Here is a 21,208-nt window from a genome sequence, read left to right as displayed (position 1 = left end):
GGTTCGAATTCGCTTGCGGTAGTAGTCCGCGAACTAAATGCTACGTATTAAGAAGGGGCTTTACCAACTTACACTTTGGTGGGGTTGTAGTGATGGACTCGCCTTCCAAGGCAGTAGCTATGGCTCAAACCGAATATTCTACAGCGGGCGAAAACCTCGATGGTCACGCCCAAGGGATGCCTTTTAAATTAGAAAAAAAAAATGAAATTAAAGTAACACATTATCGTACTTACAAGGCGTCGTTCATATAATCCAACTCATTTAGAATTGGTGCCAACCAACTAATAAAATTGGAGATCTATCAAGATTTAAATGGCATACTCGTTATATTTTTCCATTTTAAACTAGGATCCACCATGAAAATGCGTAGACACAAGACATTAGACATTAGACATTAGACATTAGACATATAATTAACACTAACTTATAGTGTTATATACTATATTTTTATTTTACTTCAAACCAAATCTTAAGATAATCCTTGTTAAAAAATAAATTAATTTAAATTTATCCGACAATTATTTCACAACCAATACCTTATATATATCAACCGTGATACCTTCTACAGCACTCAACCAAGAATATTTCATGCTGAATAATTTATTTAGTAAAAGATTATTCCTCTTGTCAGCCAAGAATTGTATTCTTGCTGCATGTAGGGCCTAGGAATTTGCCTAAAGGCCATGCCCTAAAGAGGGTCCGGCTGGACTTAATTAAGAAGCGTGGCCTGAAACCTCAAGACCGGCGGCCGCCCTCTACTTCCAAGCCGACCAAAGAGACTCCAGCCCACCTAAGGGGCCCAAAAACCGACAGACTCAAAGCCAACACTCGGTCAGTCATATAGATCTGGGAGCACCATCAAAGGGCTCCCTCTTATTGTTGCATTTGGATTGGATTCTTTCCATTTATTTAAAGTTAATTAGAATGTATAATTGTCTTTTTACATTCTCATAAAAAAATATGAAAAGACAACTATACCTTCCAGTTTTAACTAAACGGAGAGAATTCCCTCCCTTCCCTCACTGTCTCACACACAAAAGATCTGTATGTAAAATGAACACTGTTCACGCTATGAAAATAATAAAGCCTTCTCTCTCTCCATTCATAGACTCTAATAAGACTCCCTTTCCCCCACAAAAGCAGTGGCCATATATGCCTTCAATTTTCTCCAACAAAAAGTTCATCTACACCTGTGAATTGTGATGGCATTACATACCTTCAATTTTCTACACAAAGAAGTTAATCTACATCGGCACATACATCAATCTCGTTGCTAGGAAGAAAGCTAGGATAATGGGTCTTGATTAGTTTATTGGGTTTTTATTAGTTTCTATTGGATCTCTTTGTTAATCAGAATTTCTTTTTCCCCTTCACCTCCAAGTCTCCAAGAATTATAAAGCATTAGCAAACTAATTATACAGAGGTCGCCATTTATATTACAACAAGTTTCACACTTAAAAAAAGGCCAAGGGAAGGACCTTTAGACAACATAATTAAACATTAACGAAAAGTAAAGAAAGCTAGAGCAAATCCCTGACACCAAACATAAAAAAACAAAAAATAAAGACAAAAACAACAAGAAAAACCATTGAAAGAAATAAAACTGACTGATCTGTCCAAACCAAGCATCTGCAAAAGCTTACTAAATATTATCCCTTAATTAGACTTCAAAGAGAAGCTTTTGGCCTACCCTATAAGAGGCATAGGCATCGATGCATGCATACTCAACTTGATTCTCATTCAGCACCCTTGCCTCCCAGTTACTCATGCACACATGCTTTGGCTTCTTCATAGAAAGACCCGAAACTTCGAAAGCCAGATCCTTCAACCCAGGCCTACGAAACCGGCCTGGCCATTGTCTCTTTGCCAGCTCACGGATGTCCGCGCTTCTGTTACTCTCTATTCCATATTCATCATTGAGCTTGGCTATGTCATCCCCCACCTCAATCCCAACAAAAGTGAAGTTGGGGTCCATCATAAAGCTCTTCAGGGACTGCGGGATGTAGTCCGTGTAGAAGAGTTGGACAATGAGGCACTTTTCATCGATGCAAAGTTGAAGGGTCGCAGACTTGTTGCTCATCGATTGGATTTGATGAGGCCTCCATTCTATGTCTAAGCCAACTGCAGTAGGCCTTCCGTCGTATAGTGAAAGGATTTCGTGAACCCATTCATCTATAGTGTTGCCTCTGTCTGTGACTGTGGTTTCAATGGTTCTCCCAGCAAAGTTGACACAGTATTTGGAGGTGGTAGGGTTGAAAGTTATGGTGGGGTTTCTGTTATATGCAAACATGGCTAGCTAGCTGCTACGTTCTTACTCAGATAACAAATTAACCCTAAGCTTAATTTGCCTTGAAAATTTTACTCGCAATATATATGGGTATTTATAGCTAGCGTTCACTTTTGCTTTTCTTCATCGATCGAATATGGTCTTAAGGCGTTCCAACTTCTATCCATCGCATCATGATCAATACTACTTTCTTTTCCGAAGCCTCACTTTGAAGTTTGTTGGATGCAGTAATGATCTTGTTTTTGTGTGCCACACAAGAACCGAAGCGAATTGTGCTTTTAAGTACAACAAATGGGGAAAAGATGTTCTTGAATATGTACGGCCTAGCTCGATAGAATCACAAACTTTGCGAGGTAGGTTAGTCCGACAGATTCATTCACTCATCATGGTATAACTTGTATACTTTTTTTTTTTGGGTAAAGAGTAAAACACTTGCTTTGCTCCATTCGCAAGTTTTCAAGACGATCCCAATCGTCTAAGGTAAGGAAAGGAAAGGTTTTTTTTTTTTTTTTTTTTTTTTTTTTTTTTTTTTTAATTGATTGAGGAAAAGGGCTACACGGGAGGATCATTTTCACTTCTGATCAAAAGGAAGAAGATGTGGAAAATCTTACAAACAAAGAAGGGATGGGCTCTCCAACAACTAACCCAAAAAGAATAACAACAAACCAACTAAACTCCAACAGAAAAGGCTGCCAAACACAAAAACAAACAAGTAACAGTAGGCAATGATTATCACCCATAACTCTAGAGGAATCACAAACAAGTCGGGCCTCTTCAAGGGTCGCACAAAGCGGTTTCAAATGGTAAATGGGCTCAAAAAGCCCCAACCAGAGAATAAATACGGCCATAAATCGAAGAAGAACAATTGCACAACCCGAAGAAACACAAATAAAACAAAAAACAGTTAAGATTGCAATGTATAACATTGCTCATATTATAAACACGTAATTTTTGTATACAGATATGGAGAAATTAAATTTAATACTTATGATTTTATTTTACATAAATCTGCATACACACATAGATAAACTATATATATATATATATATATATATATAGGTTTGGACCCTCTATACAAATAAAAAAAAAAAAAAAAAAATTATGTTTTCGCCTTTATTACAGCCCCAATGATATATTGGAAGGACATTGCCAAAATTAAAATATTATTGAAAACATAAAAAAAAAAAAAAAACAAAAAAAAAAATAGTAGTCAAAAGTAAATTAGGCAGACATGAATCACAACCACAATACAATATGGGAGGCACCACCTTGGACAATTGAAACATGCAGTCTAGACATACAAATGCATTTTAATTGAACACTAATGTTAATCCAATAGTATTGAAAAACACATTATATATCCTAGAAGGTGAATTAAAAAAAAAAAATCATTTTTTATAATTTGTGCCAACCAACCAACCAATAAATGACACACTCGTTATATTTTTCCATTTTAAACTATGATTTACCATGAAAATGCGTAGACATATAAATACCATAATATACGATCGATCCTGTACCCGCCTGGGTTGAACCGGGCCGGATCTTTGCTCCCAATTCTAAAACCCTACCGAAAATCCAACCCTCCCCAAACCCTGTCGTCTTGCTCTCCTCCGCTTCTTTCAGTCACAATGCTCTCTCGTCTCCTCCCCAAATCCTCACATTTCCGTCGCCTAACCCAACTCCCCCCCAAATCCCATCCATATCCCCACTCCCATTTCCCCACCAACCCTTATTTCTCTCCCCTTCCCAAATTCTTCTCCAGCGACAATAACAGCAATAGCAACGATGGCAAATTTGACCAATCCGCATCGACTCCTTGGAATATCTCCCGCCAAAGCGAGGGAAAATTCGACCAATTATTCACCCAGGAATCCGGAGACCTCGCCGGAATCTCTCCGGCCGGTGAGGACGACGAGTCGCGGCTGAGAGCGAGCGAGGAAAAGACGCGTGGAGAGGCGGAGTGGGCCACAGCGGAGGGTTACAAACCCTGGAGCTTGGTGGAGGAGGAGGACAAGGACGACGTGTTCGGTCTGAAGGAGGAGGAGGTCGGTGAAACCGGGGGTGAGAGTAGTACCAGTACTACTTCTGGGGGTGATGACGCTGAGAAGGAGAGGAGTGAGGAGGCTTCGAGGCTCGAGAGGGAGGAGCAGGAACTCACTGCTATACTCAAAGGTACATCAATGACCTCCACATTGTTCCAACATAATTTACGAGATAACAATTTTTTATTATTCGTAATTTTGAATTATCAGTTTTTGTGTATTTGTTTTTATTTTTTATATTTTTTGGTTTGTGATATAAAGCTTCGTTGGGGTGGTTAGGATGATTGGGGATGCTTTGTTCGGTGGTAATACTCATAAAAAAATAAAAATAAATAAAAAAATAAATAAAAAAATGCATAATGAAAATGTGTTTTCACTTTGTTGAATTATAAATGTTACTTTGAAGTATGGAATTTATAGATGAAATAAACTTAGTGTGGATTGTGATTCAGTGACTATTAGTGGCAATAGTGCCTTCAATTTTACGCAGATGTATATCTTGCCATGTATTTGTCAGTAGCATATTCAGATGGATTTTTGAATGGCACTATTTGATAGTGGAGTGCTAAATGAAAGAAACTGAACAGGGGCATGCAGTCTTTTAGTTAACATCAGGGCTTAGGAATTCTGATTAGTGAATATGAGTATCATTTTTTTTGTTCGTAATTTTCATTGTTTACTTGGGATATTTCTAGGCTTGGATACTAGCTTATTACTTATTAGCCAAGTCAAGCAAAGTAGTGGGTTGTCCAAGTTTGCTTTAGCTAAAGTCCGCTACAACTTGAGCTTGACTGAGTGGAAACAAGTATGTCTCAAGCCGGTTTTTGTAGGTTTGGCTGATTTGTTTTTTGTTTACTGACTCATATCATTAAGGTGAAAGCCATCACTTTCCTGATATCAGCTTTGCAAATTATCAACGAATATTATACTGATTAAATTATCTAATTGCAGGTCCAAATCGTGCATTTGGTGACCTTATTGCTGCATCTGGAATCACAGATGAAATGCTGGACAGTTTGATTGCCCTGAAGGACTTTGAAGGGATTGAGGGATTGCCGCCTCTAAGTGAAATAGAGGAAATTCGGTATGATAAAAATACGAGAAAAAGCACAAGAGCAGACATAGAGCGCCAGAAACAGGAGGAGGTTGCTAAAGCAAGAGTGAGACAAGTAGATGAGAAGGGAAGAGCTTATGGAACAGGGAGAAGGAAATGCAGCGTAGCCCGTGTCTGGATTGAACCTGGTGATGGAAAATTTGTTGTTAATGATAAACAATTTGATGTCTATTTTCCCATGCTTGATCATCGTGCTGCTCTCCTGCGTCCTTTTTCTGAGACAAAGACCTTGGGCCTTTGGGATGTCAGCTGTACTGTGAAAGGAGGTGGTTTCTCAGGTGGGTCTGAGTGTTCATAGCTAAAAATATATTTCTAGATTTATATTTTAACTTCTATGATCATTTTGATTAGCTTGAGTTCAGTTTTTTGCCCGGAGAAACAAAGGAGAATCTTGTTTTATTGTATCCCCCCCTTCCCTCACTCTCTGTTTTACAAGTGTTGGGGCAAAATTTTCTTTTCGAAATGATATGAATATGATTCATTCTGGAGAAGAAAATTGCAAATTTGGCCCTGTATGCATCTCTTTTATTAGCAAATATGAATTTTCTTTTAAAAAATGTTTTAATAAAATAAAAGAGGCCTATGCCCCATATACAGGAAGTAAACAAAGGCAAAGGGATTAGCAAAGAGACAATCTGAAAGGCCTTCTGTATTACATCTAGATGTGAAGACATCTGTCTCCCATAAAAGGAAAAAACTTTTAAGGACCACCAATCACGAGCAGGATGTCTTTGAACCTGTGGAAGGGGAGTTCTCATTTATAAACTTTTGTATTACTCCCCTTCCAAACACACCTCCCAAACATTCATCTAGATTAGCCTTCTTATAATTCGTTTCCTATATTTCTTGTTTTCCTCCCCCATCTTGTAACCTTTTGAACAGTCTTTCATGGATTTAATCCACAGTAGGTAAGGGATGGGTTAAAAGCTCCATAGCTACTGAGCAATGAATGAAGATATCGTCCGCATTTCTTTGTTGCACTTGCTCAACTTCTGTTAGGCAAATCCATCCTCAACTAATCAAACACCCCAAATTTAGTCCTGTTATTTTTTCTTTTACTTGTCAATTGCAGTTTATAGTTTTTTTTTTTTTGGAATTTGTTGTTATTGACTAACATGTCAATAAATATTTGCTTGTTAAAGGTAGTTTTTAATCTGAAAGGAAAAAAATTAAATGTTTTCCGCTTCTTATAATTAGCAGATATATCAACATATTTATTGATATATGTACAGTCTTAAACTTTAGTGCCTAGGGTTGGTAACATGAATCCTTGTCCTTCGTATATTGTCAGAAGACATGGAGACACAAAAAGGACGGGTTTAGGGTGATTTCCTCTCTTGGTATGGTGATGTGATCGTTTTTCCCCTATTCCCAATACTGCGTACTGGAACATTTTATCAATAATTAACAATTAGGTACACATTCTTTCTTTCTTTTTTTTTAAAAAAGAAAAAAAATTATAATCTGCAATGTTATAGTAACAATGTTATCATAGTAGTGCTCCATGTTCTCCCATTTTCTAATAAATAAAAACTGCTCCATGTAACAATGTTATTATGAATGATTAAAAAATAGTATTTCTTATCAAAAAAAAAAAAAAAAATGTTATCATAACTTTGGTTGTGGTATGGTGATTGGTAAAAGAAAAAAGAAAGGGGTTCTGGTTCCTACTTAAGTGAAATTGTTCGTGTTCATACTTATATTTGTTTTTGACCTTGACCTCCCAATATGTGCTTTGATTTCCATGATATCCTGAAAGTGATTTGCGTGCAGCCATGGGGGTTAGTCCCAACTCAAAGGGATTGGGTGCATCCTTGATTTTGTTAACTATGCAAGTCAAGCCTGACCAGGCTGATGCTTTATACTCAGCTCAGCTGGATAAGGCACTGGGGCATCATTGATTGTTTTATCACTATATACATGAAATTTGCATGGTTTATATGTATTTGTATATGAAGACATACATACTGTTACGAACCTGAATATCAAGTCCGTAACGGGGTAATTTAGGGTAGGTTCTTAGAGGGAACCCAAACCTCCTTTGAACCAAAGGTTTGTAAATAAACTTCTCTCTATATTATCTTTATTCAAAATTGTTGTTTGAATAGGCTTACACCCATTAAAAATAATACTTGTAATATAAAATAGCTCACAGACTACTCAAAACTCCTAACCATGACGGAAACGTCTTGGACAGATGATATTTATTCAACAAACAAATAACAACTTCTACTAAAACTAAACTACTCAAGAGGCAGCAGAGAGATGGACTTCTTGCAGAGATAGGCGTCTCCATGGATCATAACACATACATAGATACACACACGCACACATACATAAGGAGAGAGAGAGAGAGAGAGAGAGAGAGAGAGAGAGAGAGAGCTGAAGTACATAGGCTGCGTAGTGAATTGCTTGATTGCTTTGCTGAGTTCAAAACTAGCGTTGATGTAGCCAAGCAGATTGAAAGCAACTTAGTTCAGCTTGGCTCATTTGCACGCTATATGGGTTTTTTTTTTCTGATTTCTGATTTGTTTTTCTTTTTTAAAAAAATATTTACTAATCCGTCTTTACATTCTTGTATGCTCCTTATCTAACAAGAATTGCTTGGTTGTCCAACTGCTTTTACTCTTATTGTGTGAGGCTGAGCTCTAATAATTTTTTCTCACGGACCTGGTTCAAGTGGGCTAGTGCTTTTGGCAAAGTCTCCACTTCTTCTTCTGTTCATTTTATAGATTCCTTAACATCTGGATTGTAAGTTTTTAGGGAAACCTTTTGTATACATCCTGTACGCATAAGGTCTCTCCTCTTACTAGTAAAATTTATTAATACTTTTTTAAAAAATGTACTCCAGTCCAACTTTCCAATTATGTTCCTCCCTCTGCCTCAGCATGCTTGGTGTATCGTTGATAATTTATTTGTGGTTGTTTGGCATTGAATAAGGCCAGAATATCAGCAACATTGTTTCCTTATTCAGAAAAGCCGTCGCCTTTCTTGAGGATTTTATTGGGGATTGTTGTCTTTGATCTTAGATTTTTCTTTTTCCTAGCAATGATGTTTGGACCAAATGTGGAGGTTAAGGTCATTGGTTCAATCCCACACTTTTAGTATGTGCTGGCTGTTTATAGTAGATTGGGTTTAAACTCTCCATTATCCTTTTTTTCTTCCCTATTTTTTAATTATTTGTGAATATGGAAGAATTTAAATGCGCCTGATGACAGGTCAAGTTGGAGCAATTCGACTGGGGATCAGCAAGGCCTTGCAAAATTGGGAACCAGACCTACGTCCTGCACTCAAAGATGGTACAATCTCTAAAAGCAGATTAGTATTCTTTCTTGTGCCTCAAAATTCCATAATTTGCTTGTTACCGCAGATCTGTAGGAAAATATTAAACGCTTTTCCCTCTTAGGCTCTTACTGGGTAGGGCTGAAATCTTTACAAATTAGTGGCGTTGTATAAAAATGCCTTGGTGCGGTCTGGTCATTCTGTTCTCAATTGTATTATAAACTAGTTGAGATGACCTTATTATCAATTTTTTTTATTTTTTATTTTTTCCAGAAAAGAATCTTTTGGCCTTGTCTCTTGCTTGCTCTTCATATGTGTTGCATTATGATCTTCTGCTTTGTTTACCAGCCGGCTTCTTGACAAGGGACGCACGTGTGGTGGAAAGGAAGAAACCAGGGAAAGCAAAAGCAAGAAAGAGCTTCCAATGGGTGAAGCGTTAATTAATTGGTTTGTATGGGAACTTGCTCTCCACTTCAATTTTGCCGCACAAAAAAGAACTTTCCGAAATGCACTTGTTTGGCCAGGTGTTTATTTTGTAAGGCAGATTGTAATCCGAATGTTACTTCTTAGGTGCTGCTACAATTTTAGCGGTCAGCCTAAAGAAATTCTTGTTGGCTCTTTTTAGCTTATTTTCTCTCCCCATCAATACAAGTCTGAGTTTAGCTTTCCTTTTGATTCATCGTTCATCAATGGCAATAAAGTTTAGTTTGATGACTGCTAAATCCTTGAGGAAGAGAGCTCTTCCTAATATGATGCCTGTGTCATGAGTTTTTATGTATAGCGGACATGAAGTATCACGTCTTTGTTTTAGTTCACTTCTCTCAAGTAACTAAAATTACTTATTCAGTAAAATATTAATTAAATAATTAAATTTGTACTTTCTTATTAATATAAGCTTCTGGTATAATTGGTGATTTAATATGTTTTCTTTATATTATTTAAATATTTTTTTTTTATTCAGTCAAGAAAATAACTTTATTTGAAAAAGAAAAAAAAAGAGAAATAAATAAATCAGTAATGCGCCATACCTCATTTTGGATTTGTTTTAACAATGGCTGGTCTAAGAGTTCATTGATACTGTCATATCAACATTATGATATAATTATGTAATAATATATGATTTGTAGCATTACTTAAAAAAAACAAAAGCACATATAGAACGAGCTACAAATTTTTTTCAAATCATTTAAATTATTTGTTTATTCAATAAAAAATAAAAATTAAAAAGAGAAGAAAAATAATTTAGAGTTAGGTACAGTCCGTAGCTCAACTCTATTTTAAATTGCAGTCCAATGTAACTTTATTTGGGACAATTCTTTTAAAATTTTAAATAGCGATCAACTTTAGTTCACAATGGTCTATTCATAATTTATTTAAGGGTTTTAACTAGTTATTTTTTTTAAACTATCAAACAAACAAACTCTCTAAATGTTTATTTGCTTTAAATAAATACTATTTTTTAATCATTCATAATAACATTGTCACATGGAACAATTTTTATTTATTATAAAATGGGAGAACATTGGCACAATTTGCAAAAAGTACTATTAAAAAGATTATAATATTGTCTTTTTGGCTCTTTAAATCTAAAGAGAAAATTGTTAAGTTTAACATTTGCTAAATAGTTATTTAGGCATTTTTGTGGTTTTTGGAAAAAATATAGAGAAAAATTAAATATAAAGAGTCCGTTGTGAGTTGCTTTTAAATTTAAAGAGCCAAAAAGACGTTATAATTTTTTAAATGCTACTTTTTGCAAACTCTGCCAAACATATTTTCTCTTGACACCACAAATGGTATTCATGGTAGTTATTTTTGTGATTAAAAAAATAGTATTTATTTAAAGTAGATAAACATTTAGAAAGTTCTTTTTTTTGAGAGTTTTAAAAAATGACTTGTTAAACCAATAAAAGTAAATTTTTAAAATTAGATTTGAAGAAAGTATGAAGAGGCTATATTAAGCATTCCTAGTAGCCTCACCAAAATAGTTTTTTAGCTATTTTGGTGAGCCAATTTGATGAAAATCCTGAAAAACCACTCCCAGCAGCCTCACCATTTAAACCAAAAAAATTTGATGACTGAAATTACTAACCAAATTAGATGAGGTATTTTCACTCAACAACTCACTTACCAAATTTTGTTTCACCTTTCTCTCTTACATGATCAGCACACTTTTTTCCTTTTTTCTCTCATTTTCTTCTCCCATCTCCCATCTCTCACACGATAATGTCCTTATTTCATGGATATGAATGATTTTTTGTAAAAATATTATATAGAGAATAAATAAATAAATATGAAAAAATTATTATTTAAATGGAATAGTGAATATTGACTAGTTAAAATGGTGTGGCTGCTGGGAGAATTTTAATAAAGTGGCTCACCAGAATAGAAAAAAATAATTTTTAGTTATTTTGGTAAGTAAAATTTGGTGAGGCTTATGAGTACTCTTAGCTATGTAAGCTTCACTTCCAAAAAGAAAAGAAAAAGAAAAAGAAAAAGAAAAAAAAAAAGAAAAAAAAAAGAAAAAAAAAAAAAAGAGAAGGCATTATTGTTTCGGTGCCCGGCTCTCCACCAACAGCCACGTAGCCCTAGCAAACATCAAAAACCCTAAACCCTAATGTTCCTCTATAAAACACCGCCCGAAGGCCCATAGAGCAATCGCTGCCGTCTGTTGCTGAAAAGTTAAAACCCCTTTGATTTGCTTCTCTTTCTCTCTCGACTCTCAGAGTAGCAGCAATGAGACCTCCTCGAGGTAAACTAACATGAGCACAAAAATCTGTCTTCGTTTCCCTTTGTTTAGAAAGTCTTTGGCCTAATGTAATGGTTTCTTTCGTTTGCTTCTTGTTTCTCGGCTACCAAACTCAGTATTTTCGGTTTTGTTTTGTATCATTGAATCTGCGTGTATTGGATTTTGTGAAATTACTCTACACAGTTAAATTTGTTGAATTTGAGGCTTTTTGCTTATTTGTTCCGAGTAATAAAAAAGGATGCGTGAGATTTTGAGTCAGTTCACTTGCTCAAGTTCTCTCATCAACCGAACAGAGTTCTAGAGTTTTATTGACTTTCTGGTTGTGAATAATCAGTATTCTTAGTAGAAAATGAAAATATGTAGGCTTTATATGATTTTGTATATTTGCTCTACAACCCAACGGAGTTTTTATGGTTAGATCTGGGTTTGGTCTTTTCTGACTGGTTTATCTTGTGCAGGGCGTGGCGGTAATGGCGGTGGTGGCAGGGGTTTTGGAGGTGGAAGAGGCGGTGACAGAGGTAGAGGCAGAGGTTTTGGAGGTGGAAGAGGCGGCGACAGAGGTGGTGGTGCTATGAGAGGAGGCCGTGGTGGAGGACGAGGTGCGAGCCGAGGAGGCGGTGGAAGAGGTAGAGGTGGAGGTAGAGGCGGAATGAGAGGTGGTACCAAGGTTGTGGTTGAGCCTCATAGACACGGCGGAGTCTTCATCGCTAAGGGTAAAGAAGATGCTATTGTTACTAAGAATTTGGTCCCCGGTGAAGCTGTCTACAATGAGAAGAGGGTCTCCGTGCAGGTCATTTACTGCCACCACTTTTCTTTATTTTTGATTGTGTATTCGATTAAGTAATCCTCATGTAATGACATCACTTTGTTAAGCTTGTGCCAAAGGATACGTCTACTCTTACTTCTTGAAGAGTAGGTAATGGCTATAGGATTTAATATTTGTTAGTGGATCTTTGATATTATGGAAACGCTATCCTGAAGCATCTCTAGACTATCATGATTATGCTGAATATTGCACATTTTGTTCATGGTTGCATTGGTTGGTAAATATTACTTATAGATATAGATATATTGACTTTGAAAGTCCTTTCCTCCAGAATGAGGATGGAACAAAAATTGAATACAGAGTCTGGAACCCATTTCGGTCGAAGTTGGCGGCTGCAATTATTGGTGGTGTTGATGAGATATGGATTGTGAGTATATCTCCTTAATGTTTTTTGGCATTTCTATTATGTGCTTTGTGTCTGTGATCCATTAGGATGTTATGTTATGTATCTGTGCATAATCACAATAATTTTATATTCGTGTTTTGATACATTTATTGAAGAAACCTGGTGCTCGAGTTCTCTACCTTGGGGCTGCTTCTGGAACCACTGTCTCTCACGTGTCTGACATTGTTGGCCCTGTAAGTCCTCTATATGATATTATAGTTTTTAAAAGCTTTTTTTATATTGGAAAGCGTTGCTAAAGAACTGCTGCTCTTTTCTTCTAGAATGGAGTAGTTTATGCAGTGGAGTTTTCTCATAGAAGTGGCAGAGACTTGGTTAACATGGCGAAGAAGCGGACAAATGTAATCCCAATCATTGAAGATGCTAGACATCCTTCCAAGTACCGTATGCTTGTTGGCATGGTTGATGTGATATTCTCCGACGTTGCTCAACCGGATCAGGTGTGCTCCTTGTGTGCTTCTTGTTCAATTCGTCCTAAAAAATTTATAAGGAGAGAAGGGGATGGTCACTAGTACTTTTTAATGCATGTGATATGAACTCTACGTCAGTTCATAGTTCCTTGATTGACGATATTGAATCTTATTTCAGAAGATGGTTCATATTTGCAATTTCTTTGAGGGATATTCCCGCTGTACTTAAGTTTCATGATGTTTTTATTACTAGTAAAAAAAAATTTTGTTTTTGGTAAACTCTTTTTAAAATTTTTTTTTTGGGAAACTCTTTTTTTTTTTTTTTTTTTTTGTGTTATTTTAGTTTTTTACATACTGTATCTTGTTTTATATCGTGATGCACATGATGAGTCAACTCGGATTCCCCTTCAAGACTATTGGGTGATGACAACTCGAGTTTTCTGATGCTGTTATATGAAGTCATTTCATTCTTCATTCTTTTTTATTATTATTATCTCTTTTTTTTTTTTTTTTTTTTATCAAGAGCATATTCTGAGTTACACTGTTTCCCGTCAACATTGTAGTGGTGATACAAGCTAGATATATATATATATATATATATATATATATATATATATATATATATATATATATATATATATATATATATATATATATTATAGTGTGTGTGTATATATGTGTCCGTGAAGCACTCTTGTGTGTAGTTTTCAAATTCCATCTTGCATTTTATCATTTGGTATTCTTGCTTAAATTTCACTTTCTTCGCCTTTCTTACTGTTCTTAAAGATGAACTTTTCTAGGATTCGTTTTTCTTGTCAAATTTGGTGGTTGCAGTCTTTCATGTTTTTTTTTTGGATGAATAGTCTTTCATATTCTTTGTATAACAACTTGTTGTTTTACATGGTGGCCAATTCCATTTTGTTCATTTATTGTTAACACAAGCCTTTTATTTCTCCCTTCCCCCTTATGGCCCCTCTGAATCTGATATTTTGAATCCTTTATATTTATAGTTCCTCGCTTTCTGGGTAGTCCTTTAATGGTTGTATATGATGGCCACATAGCAGTCAGGCATTTTTTGTGTACTCTTGTGTTTTGTAAGTTCAATGCTGAAAATCAAACTTGAATTTTAATTCTGGTTCACCATTCAAGTTGATCATGTATATACATGAATTGGAGCTTTGGCTCCGCGACTTTTTGGATCATGAATAGCTTACCGAGTGTTTTTTGTATTTTTGGGGGCTTCGGTAATTGGGTTCCATCTTCTTGAACGCACTTTTACAGTTAAAAACCATTTTAGTTTGGTCATGTTTCCTTGCTTGGTTCTCTAATGGGATCTCTTGCTTCTGGGAAATGGCTCTGTCCAAGTAATTCTGCCGGGGCTGGTATCTCCCATCTTGCCTCTTGTCTCTGCTTTATCTGGATTTTCTTAAATATTTACAGGCAAGGATTTTAGCACTGAATGCATCATATTTTCTGAAAGCTGGCGGCCATTTTGTAATTTCCATAAAGGTGCGTAGATATGTTTTTCTCCCTGTATGCCAAACTGGTATCTAAAGTTATCTTCTTAAGCAAAGAGTAGAAATTTGGTGTTGATATATTTGGTCGAATATTTTCAGGCCAACTGTATTGACTCAACCCAGCCTGCTGAGGCCGTATTTCAGAGTGAGGTGAACAAGCTGAAGCAGGATCAATTCAAGCCATTTGAACAAGTTACTCTTGAACCCTATGAGCGTGACCATGCTTGTGTGGTTGGTGGCTACCGTGTCCCTAAAAAAACAAAAGCTGCTGCCTAGAGGGTTGTTGAGATGTGGTTACATTTTTGTTCTTCTCTTTGTTTTTTCCCGATTGAGTTGGGGGGATGTCTCAAGATATATGGTTATAGTTGTATTGAAACATCATTGTTCCCTCTCAATCTCTTCGAAGTATTGCCCTTAAAACAATTCCCGATACTCTTTTTTATGAATATCGATCTTTCTAAGTAATGTTTGGTGTTTTGCTGTCTGTTATGCCCACTTAAATAAATGTTTTGCATTACATCAAAGAAACGGTTTGGTAAATGATAGCGCTAGAGAAAGCAAAATTGTTTCGGTACAGGTAATCCATTTAAATTTTAACATGACAAGGAGCACCCAAAACAATCTTCCATGTCCTAACTCTACCTGAACAGAGAGCCAACCCATGGGGCTCTCTACGCGGGCAAGGGGGGTGAGCCATTCTCTCTCTCCCATGTTATTATTCTTTGTCCCTTCTTCTTTCGGCAATGAATAATAGGGGATTTAGATCCAACCTCTAGTGTTCACGCATTCCACTCTGGGATGGCCTCCTCTATCGACGAGCAACCAATTCATCAACAAGTCATAATATAGGGTGAAGACTCTAGCCTAGCCCCCAACGAAATCCTCCATCTTTAATGAGTGAGGTGAGCCGCACCTATTTGCCTTTTAGTTATATTATAGGTAGTGCAATGATTTGCATGACAATTGATGTCATTCAACAAATTTAGTTAAAATAAATACTATAAGAATGAATAGTATTTTATCTACAAAGAAATTTCATTTTTTGCATGGACACAATATACATGCGAGATAAACCAAATTAAGAAATTGAATATGCGGTAATGGCTCATACCCATTCCCATCAAAGATACAGAATAAATAACCCCCCCCCCCCCCCCCCCCAAAAAAAAAAAATGCAAATTAAATTTTAAAGAAAAAAGAAAAAACTTCGAGCTAATGTATGGCCAAATTTGATTGGATAATGCTAAAAATACAACTTAACCTCAACTATTGCACAACCCCAAGACACATTGGGGTGTGACCCATTGGATTGGGCTCTGATTCATGTACAACCTCACCCCAACTATTGCACAACCCCAAAACACATTAGGGTGAGATCCATTCACTTTTAGTAACACCAATCCAATCAAATTGTGGATTCCACTCCAATGTCTTGAGATTGTGCAATAGTTAGTGTGATTGTACATGAATCATGGCCCAATCTGATTGGATTTGTGTTACTAAAAGTGAATGAATTCCACCTTCAATATGTTTTGGGGTTGTGTGATAATCGGGGTGGGATTGTACATGAATCAGGGCCCAATCTGATTGGATTGGTGTTACTAAAAGTGAATGGATCTCACCCCCAATATGCTTTGGGGTTGTGTGATAGTTGGGGTGGAGTTGTATTTAAATCAGGGTCCAATTTGATTGGATTGGTGTTACTAAAAGTGTATGTAAAAACCGAAGGAAAAATTGTCAGAAGTGGGATTTGAACCCACGCCCTCTCACGAGGACCAGAACTTGAGTCTGGCGCCTTAGACCACTCGGCCATCCTGACTTCGATGCTGTAGGTACCACTTTTCAATATATGACTAAATGATACAGGTTATACCGTTCTCCTATTATTTTATCTATCATCCGTAAAATTATTTATTTTCCAACGATGTTGAACATAATTGGGTTGGGGGCCGTGTTATTTTTTTTTTTTTTTTAGTATTTGGCGTAGTCGAAATATTTTAGTCAAGGGAAAATAATTTTCAAGTCAACACCAAATTTATCATGAAGGCTTAAGCCATTTTCTGAAGCTTGTCTCTGGTTTTTTTTTTTTACTACTTCCCTCTTCTTGAAGTGCAACACCACCCATCCTTACAAAAGGAATTCAATTGCCACCCTCTTTGCCTCTCGGCTCTCGCCCCTTAAAAGATTGACTTGTTTTAGGTCGAAAAAAAAAAAAAAACACTAGAGAAACCAAAACACCATCTCATCGTAGGTGTGTTTGGAATTGCAATTTTATTAAAAAAAAAAAAAAAAAAAATTACAATTTTAAACCAAATCGCAGAAAACGAATTGTTTAGGAAATGCGATTTGAAAACACAGAAATCTGAATTTTCAAATCGCAAACAATGTGGTGTTTTTTTTTTTTTAAATACAGAATGTGAAGGCTAACTTGCGATTTTAAAAATCACATTTTCAAATTATACATTTTAAAATCACCAACTCAAACGGACCATAAGAACTCACATTTTTACAACTTATCTCATTCCGATCAAACAAAAACCTACCTGTAAATAATTGAATTGAATTAATGTTTACTCCTTTTTTTTTAAAACTGTGTCGCCGAGAAAGGGCTTGGTTATGGATAGAAGATATCAACGCAGAGCTTATTATCTATATTCACTCGTATCATTGCAATTGTCACATACGCACCCTTCTATAACTGCTAATTGGTAATTGAATGATTTGTGAAGAATCAGTTGATCGCAATATAGTAGGACCAATTGATTCATGTTTATAAACATGTAAATCTTTAGCAGAATCAGCACAGTTAGCTGAGCTTATGAGTTATGATCTAGCTAGTTCCAATATCGATGTTTTTCGCTGCAAAATTCAGCTCAAAATTGTGGCTTATTTCAAAATTGTACTAGTTTATTTGGGACCAGTCAAGGCAGTCGAAAATAGTTAGCCGGATTTCTAATCAGCAAGTTCACACATTATCACCTATCTTCTCGATTTTGATTTCTTGGCCACCCCACTTCCGCATGCGGTCTGTCGTTTGTTCAACCTGCCATGCATTGATTTCTTATCAATATATGTACTTATTTTCAACCTTTCTATATACACAAATACAATGACCATCTCCACTAAGGATCCTTTTGCAAAAGAGAATTTTCCTTACCTCCTTGTTCCAGTTGGTTCTAGAGAGTACAATCAAGAGAAGCAGAGTTTGTAGAGCAGTTCCACATATCATGCCCCCCCAAAGTCCCTAAAATCGTGAAATTGATTAGCAATGAAACTAGTAGGTAGGATGATAGAAAGCAATAGGATCAAATAATAAGGCCCTCTTCTTTCTCAAGAGACAATGACTAAGTTTAGATTGCCGCTGGAATTCAGATACTTTACCGTTACTCCCAAATTTGCTCTGTAACCAAGAAGGTATCCAAGTGGAAGGCCGAAAATGTAATAACTACCCAAGTTGATATAAGCCACCAACGCTTGCCACCCACCTCCAATAGCAACGCCTGCAAAAATGATTCCAGGAGGCATTGAAAGAAGAGGAATGAGAGGCTTATTTTACAGCATAGAAGTAGGAGAAGCCCAAATAATAGGATACCTGAAATCACTGGCTGAACACTATTAAGAACCATGGTCACACCAAGAAGGAATGCTAGTTTAGAGACAGCTTGTCGTAAAGCTACGCTGCTTGTGAAAATGATGGCAAAATAGTCCTTGGTAATCAGGATAACCACCATGAAAAAGATCCCCATGAGTAGGGACTGAAAGACTGTCACATAAACAGAGTATTTGGCAGCTCTTGGATGTCCTAATCCAAGTTCATTAGAAACTCGAACACTGCAAATGTAGAATAAAAGAAAATCAGCTACGCCGAAACAAACAATTAAACATAAAGCTTATGCAATTACGTACCCAATACAGTAACACATTTCAGAATGAAAACAGAACCAAGAGACCAAACATAAACATAATGCAAAATAAAGATTTCAAGGCAGAGCTTAAAGTGTTACTTGTCATAAAATGCTATTAAAAAAGATTCAGAGTATTTGGGTTATGTACCTTATAGCTGCATTTATTCCAAAGAACAACATGGCTTCCCACCCATTGAAATTCATGCTGAAAGATCAAGTAAAGGAAAATTCAGAATTGTAAACATGGAAATCAAATATAAGACAGCACATCAAACCAAGGAAAGGAATTACATTGAGAGGTGCGTAATCTTAACTATTCATGCTGTCAATATTCATAATGTGCTCCAGAAGATTGTGTAAAGGTATTCTAGAGTGTTAAAGTATTAATTAAATGACTGAATTTGATAGCAGAAGCAAAAGTGTATGTCTCACAACTAGTTATCTTACCAAATAGAGAGGGAACCAACAGCAATAACCGCATTATCAAGGTGGCCAGTTAGAATGATTATGCTCATCATATACCAAACCTCAAGGCAAAGCATGACAGCAGATGCAAAGGAGAGCCTAACAAAGGCCCATATCTCTTTGAATGCCAACCAGGACAGCCCAGTCCACCCTTCCTTGCACCAAACTGTAACATACACAACCTGAGCCACTGAAATCAACCAACTTGTGATATCAAAAGCCACGGCTGCACCAGTTAACCCCCAATCGAATACATATATGAAGAGCAAAAGCAGTCCAACGTGTAGTACTATAGCCACAAACCCAATCCACGCAAGCACACCAACCTTGCTCTGGGCCTGAAGGAACTTCTGCGCGGGGAAGTTGATGGCAAGTGAGAACAACTGAGGAATGACTAGTATTGTAAATTTTCCCGCAAGATCAGCAATGTCATCTTCTTGCCCAAGAAGCTTTAGAATTGGGGTAGCAAACACGTAAATTGGCAAGAGAATGATGCAGGAGATCCACAGGATAATCCATGAACGTTGCATGTAAACACCCAGCATGTAAACTTGTCCAGCCCCAAAAGCTTGACCACAAAGCGTCTCAAGCGCACTCCCCATTCCAAGCTACAATTGCGTACAATAAAATATTCAGATCGATCATGAAGGCAAGTGAAGTGAAGGCCTCCTCGATCAATGTTGATAGTTATAAACAGAGACATTTAAAAATATGACTTTGCTTCTAAAATGCATAATCAAACAATAGCTCGAATTTCTTTAATTTTAGAAATAACCACCAAAAGAGCGAGGTAACCCATTACAGTCGACTTTGGATGGTTAGGCATTAATTGGTTTATAGTGGAGAAATTACTAGAAAAATAAAACCCTACTTGGAAACTGATCATGAACGTGTAGCTAATTTTAGGATTGGCGCGGTGTTGAGAGAAAAACTATAAATGGAACACAATAAGCGCATACAGATACAGTACATAGATTACAATTTTATTTTTTTAAAAAAAAAAAAATTGATATATATATATATATATATAGAGAGAGAGAGAGAGAGAGAGAGAGATCCAGACACGAGACATGGCGTATACAGGCATATACACACTGCAGACATGACGACATACATACATACACATGCATGCATACACATACCTAAATGTGCATGACTATGCAAATCCACATTATACATGCACATAGCACATGATGAATTCTTTAGAGAGAGAGAGAGGCAAACCATGAAGCCGAAGGAGAAGGTGCCGATGACGGAAAGAGAGATAGAGACGGCGGAGAGCTGGATATCTCCCATGTGGCCGACGAAGATGTTGGTGACGGAGTTGATCCCGAACTGGCACAAGATGTTGAAAGCGATGGGCCCCGCAATCTTCCACATCTTCACCGTCTCTCTGCAGAAGACCCGCCGCACCTCCCCCACGGTCCTCGCCGGCGCGTAGTCCCCTTCTCCCTCGATCAATGGCGTCTCCATCTTCCCGCGCTTGTATCGGAGCTAGCAATGCGCGCTGCTCGGACTACGTAGTGCGAGTTGTTAGAGTGAAAAGTGGTAGGTTTGGTTTTGGAAACTCACCCGACTGGTTGTTGCGCTTTCAATGGCCAGATTTCCCACACATGCCTCTTTCATGCGTTATCGTCTCAAACGAATCAAACCCATATTTTATTTTGCAATTTTTTCGATATATATATTCTTGATAAATACAATTTAATGTGATTTTGACTTTTCTAATGTTTATTTTTTAATGCATAATATTACTATTTCTTTCATAAGAAAACACTAGTCATGCCTTGCTAGCATGATATGCATGTCTAGGTTGTATCATAATTTTGGACACATTCTTATGCCCGTTTGCTACTTAAAGGCATACAGGTTTAGGTGTTATATTTTTTTCAACGGTTAAGATTTAATTTAATTTTTTCCTTTTTTCTTATAAAATATTTAAAATTAGATCTTGATCATTGAAAAAACTACAGTACTTTTTCTATAGTTGTTTATTTTTGAAAAGTGATTGGTGCACATCAGTTGTGCAAGAATATTTTTCCTTTATTTTTAGAGAAATGATATTTACACAATAAATTTACACAACTTTTACACAACACACTCACATGAGGTAGGACCGCCACATAGGTTCCACCCTATGTGAGTGTGTTGTGTAAAAATTATATAAGGCCCCGTTTGAAATTCATTTTCTCTTCCCTTTTCCTTATT

The 21,208-nt window shown here is 36.6% G+C and overlaps 4 protein-coding genes and 2 non-coding genes across 6 annotated transcripts; 3 read left to right on the top strand and 3 right to left on the bottom strand.

Annotated features, from left to right (window-relative positions):
* Positions 1 to 1,431: 1,431 nt before the first annotated feature.
* Positions 1,432 to 2,649, bottom strand: LOC133862786 (3'-5' exonuclease-like). Its single transcript, XM_062298662.1, has one exon. It carries the CDS (start codon positions 2,288 to 2,290, stop codon positions 1,661 to 1,663), a length of 630 nt encoding a protein of 209 aa, XP_062154646.1. The 5' UTR covers positions 2,291 to 2,649; the 3' UTR covers positions 1,432 to 1,660.
* Positions 2,650 to 3,794: 1,145 nt separating this feature from the next.
* Positions 3,795 to 9,407, top strand: LOC133858313 (small ribosomal subunit protein uS9m). The gene is made up of 4 exons (XM_062293770.1): positions 3,795 to 4,462; positions 5,284 to 5,724; positions 8,665 to 8,745; positions 9,077 to 9,407. Exons 1-4 carry the CDS (start codon positions 3,919 to 3,921, stop codon positions 9,166 to 9,168), a joined length of 1,158 nt encoding a protein of 385 aa, XP_062149754.1. The 5' UTR covers positions 3,795 to 3,918; the 3' UTR covers positions 9,169 to 9,407.
* A 1,911-nt stretch (positions 9,408 to 11,318) lies between these two features.
* LOC133858312 (rRNA 2'-O-methyltransferase fibrillarin 2-like) lies at positions 11,319 to 15,095 on the top strand. The gene is made up of 7 exons (XM_062293769.1): positions 11,319 to 11,477; positions 11,933 to 12,264; positions 12,572 to 12,667; positions 12,802 to 12,879; positions 12,967 to 13,143; positions 14,554 to 14,622; positions 14,730 to 15,095. Exons 1-7 carry the CDS (start codon positions 11,462 to 11,464, stop codon positions 14,904 to 14,906), a joined length of 945 nt encoding a protein of 314 aa, XP_062149753.1. The 5' UTR covers positions 11,319 to 11,461; the 3' UTR covers positions 14,907 to 15,095.
* LOC133859009 (small nucleolar RNA snoR60) lies at positions 13,490 to 13,561 on the top strand. Its single transcript, XR_009898676.1, has one exon. It is a non-coding gene; the product is annotated as a small nucleolar RNA snoR60 (small nucleolar RNA).
* A 1,270-nt stretch (positions 15,096 to 16,365) lies between the features above and the next one.
* TRNAL-CAA (transfer RNA leucine (anticodon CAA)) lies at positions 16,366 to 16,449 on the bottom strand. The gene has a single exon. It is a non-coding gene; the product is annotated as a tRNA-Leu (tRNA).
* Positions 16,450 to 17,320: 871 nt separating this feature from the next.
* Positions 17,321 to 20,646, bottom strand: LOC133862778 (protein DETOXIFICATION 35). Its single transcript, XM_062298653.1, has 7 exons — positions 20,225 to 20,646; positions 18,983 to 19,608; positions 18,684 to 18,740; positions 18,223 to 18,461; positions 18,012 to 18,130; positions 17,788 to 17,874; positions 17,321 to 17,673 (listed from the first exon to the last, which is right to left on the bottom strand). Exons 1-7 carry the CDS (start codon positions 20,471 to 20,473, stop codon positions 17,596 to 17,598), a joined length of 1,455 nt encoding a protein of 484 aa, XP_062154637.1. The 5' UTR covers positions 20,474 to 20,646; the 3' UTR covers positions 17,321 to 17,595.
* Positions 20,647 to 21,208: the final 562 nt, after the last annotated feature.

Source organism: Alnus glutinosa, chromosome 1, assembly GCF_958979055.1.
Source record: "Alnus glutinosa chromosome 1, dhAlnGlut1.1, whole genome shotgun sequence".
Taxonomy (NCBI): Eukaryota; Viridiplantae; Streptophyta; class Magnoliopsida; order Fagales; family Betulaceae; genus Alnus; species Alnus glutinosa.
Note: the sequence above shows the minus strand (reverse complement) of the source record. Positions and strands in the feature narration are given on the sequence as shown.

Coding starts and splice junctions, on each gene's coding strand:
- LOC133862786 (XM_062298662.1), bottom strand. CDS start 2,290: ATGTTTGCATATAACAGAAACCCCACCATAACTTTCAACCCTACCACC.
- LOC133858313 (XM_062293770.1), top strand. CDS start 3,919: ATGCTCTCTCGTCTCCTCCCCAAATCCTCACATTTCCGTCGCCTAACC. Junction 4,463..5,283: donor ACTCACTGCTATACTCAAAG/GTACATCAATGA, acceptor ATCTAATTGCAG/GTCCAAATCGTGCATTTGGT. Junction 5,725..8,664: donor GAAAGGAGGTGGTTTCTCAG/GTGGGTCTGAGT, acceptor GCCTGATGACAG/GTCAAGTTGGAGCAATTCGA.
- LOC133858312 (XM_062293769.1), top strand. Junction 12,265..12,571: donor AGAAGAGGGTCTCCGTGCAG/GTCATTTACTGC, acceptor CCTTTCCTCCAG/AATGAGGATGGAACAAAAAT. Junction 13,144..14,553: donor ACGTTGCTCAACCGGATCAG/GTGTGCTCCTTG, acceptor AAATATTTACAG/GCAAGGATTTTAGCACTGAA.
- LOC133862778 (XM_062298653.1), bottom strand. CDS start 20,473: ATGGAGACGCCATTGATCGAGGGAGAAGGGGACTACGCGCCGGCGAGG. Junction 19,609..20,224: donor CCTTCTCCTTCGGCTTCATG/GTTTGCCTCTCT, acceptor ACGCAATTGTAG/CTTGGAATGGGGAGTGCGCT. Junction 18,462..18,683: donor GGAATAAATGCAGCTATAAG/GTACATAACCCA, acceptor CTACATTTGCAG/TGTTCGAGTTTCTAATGAAC.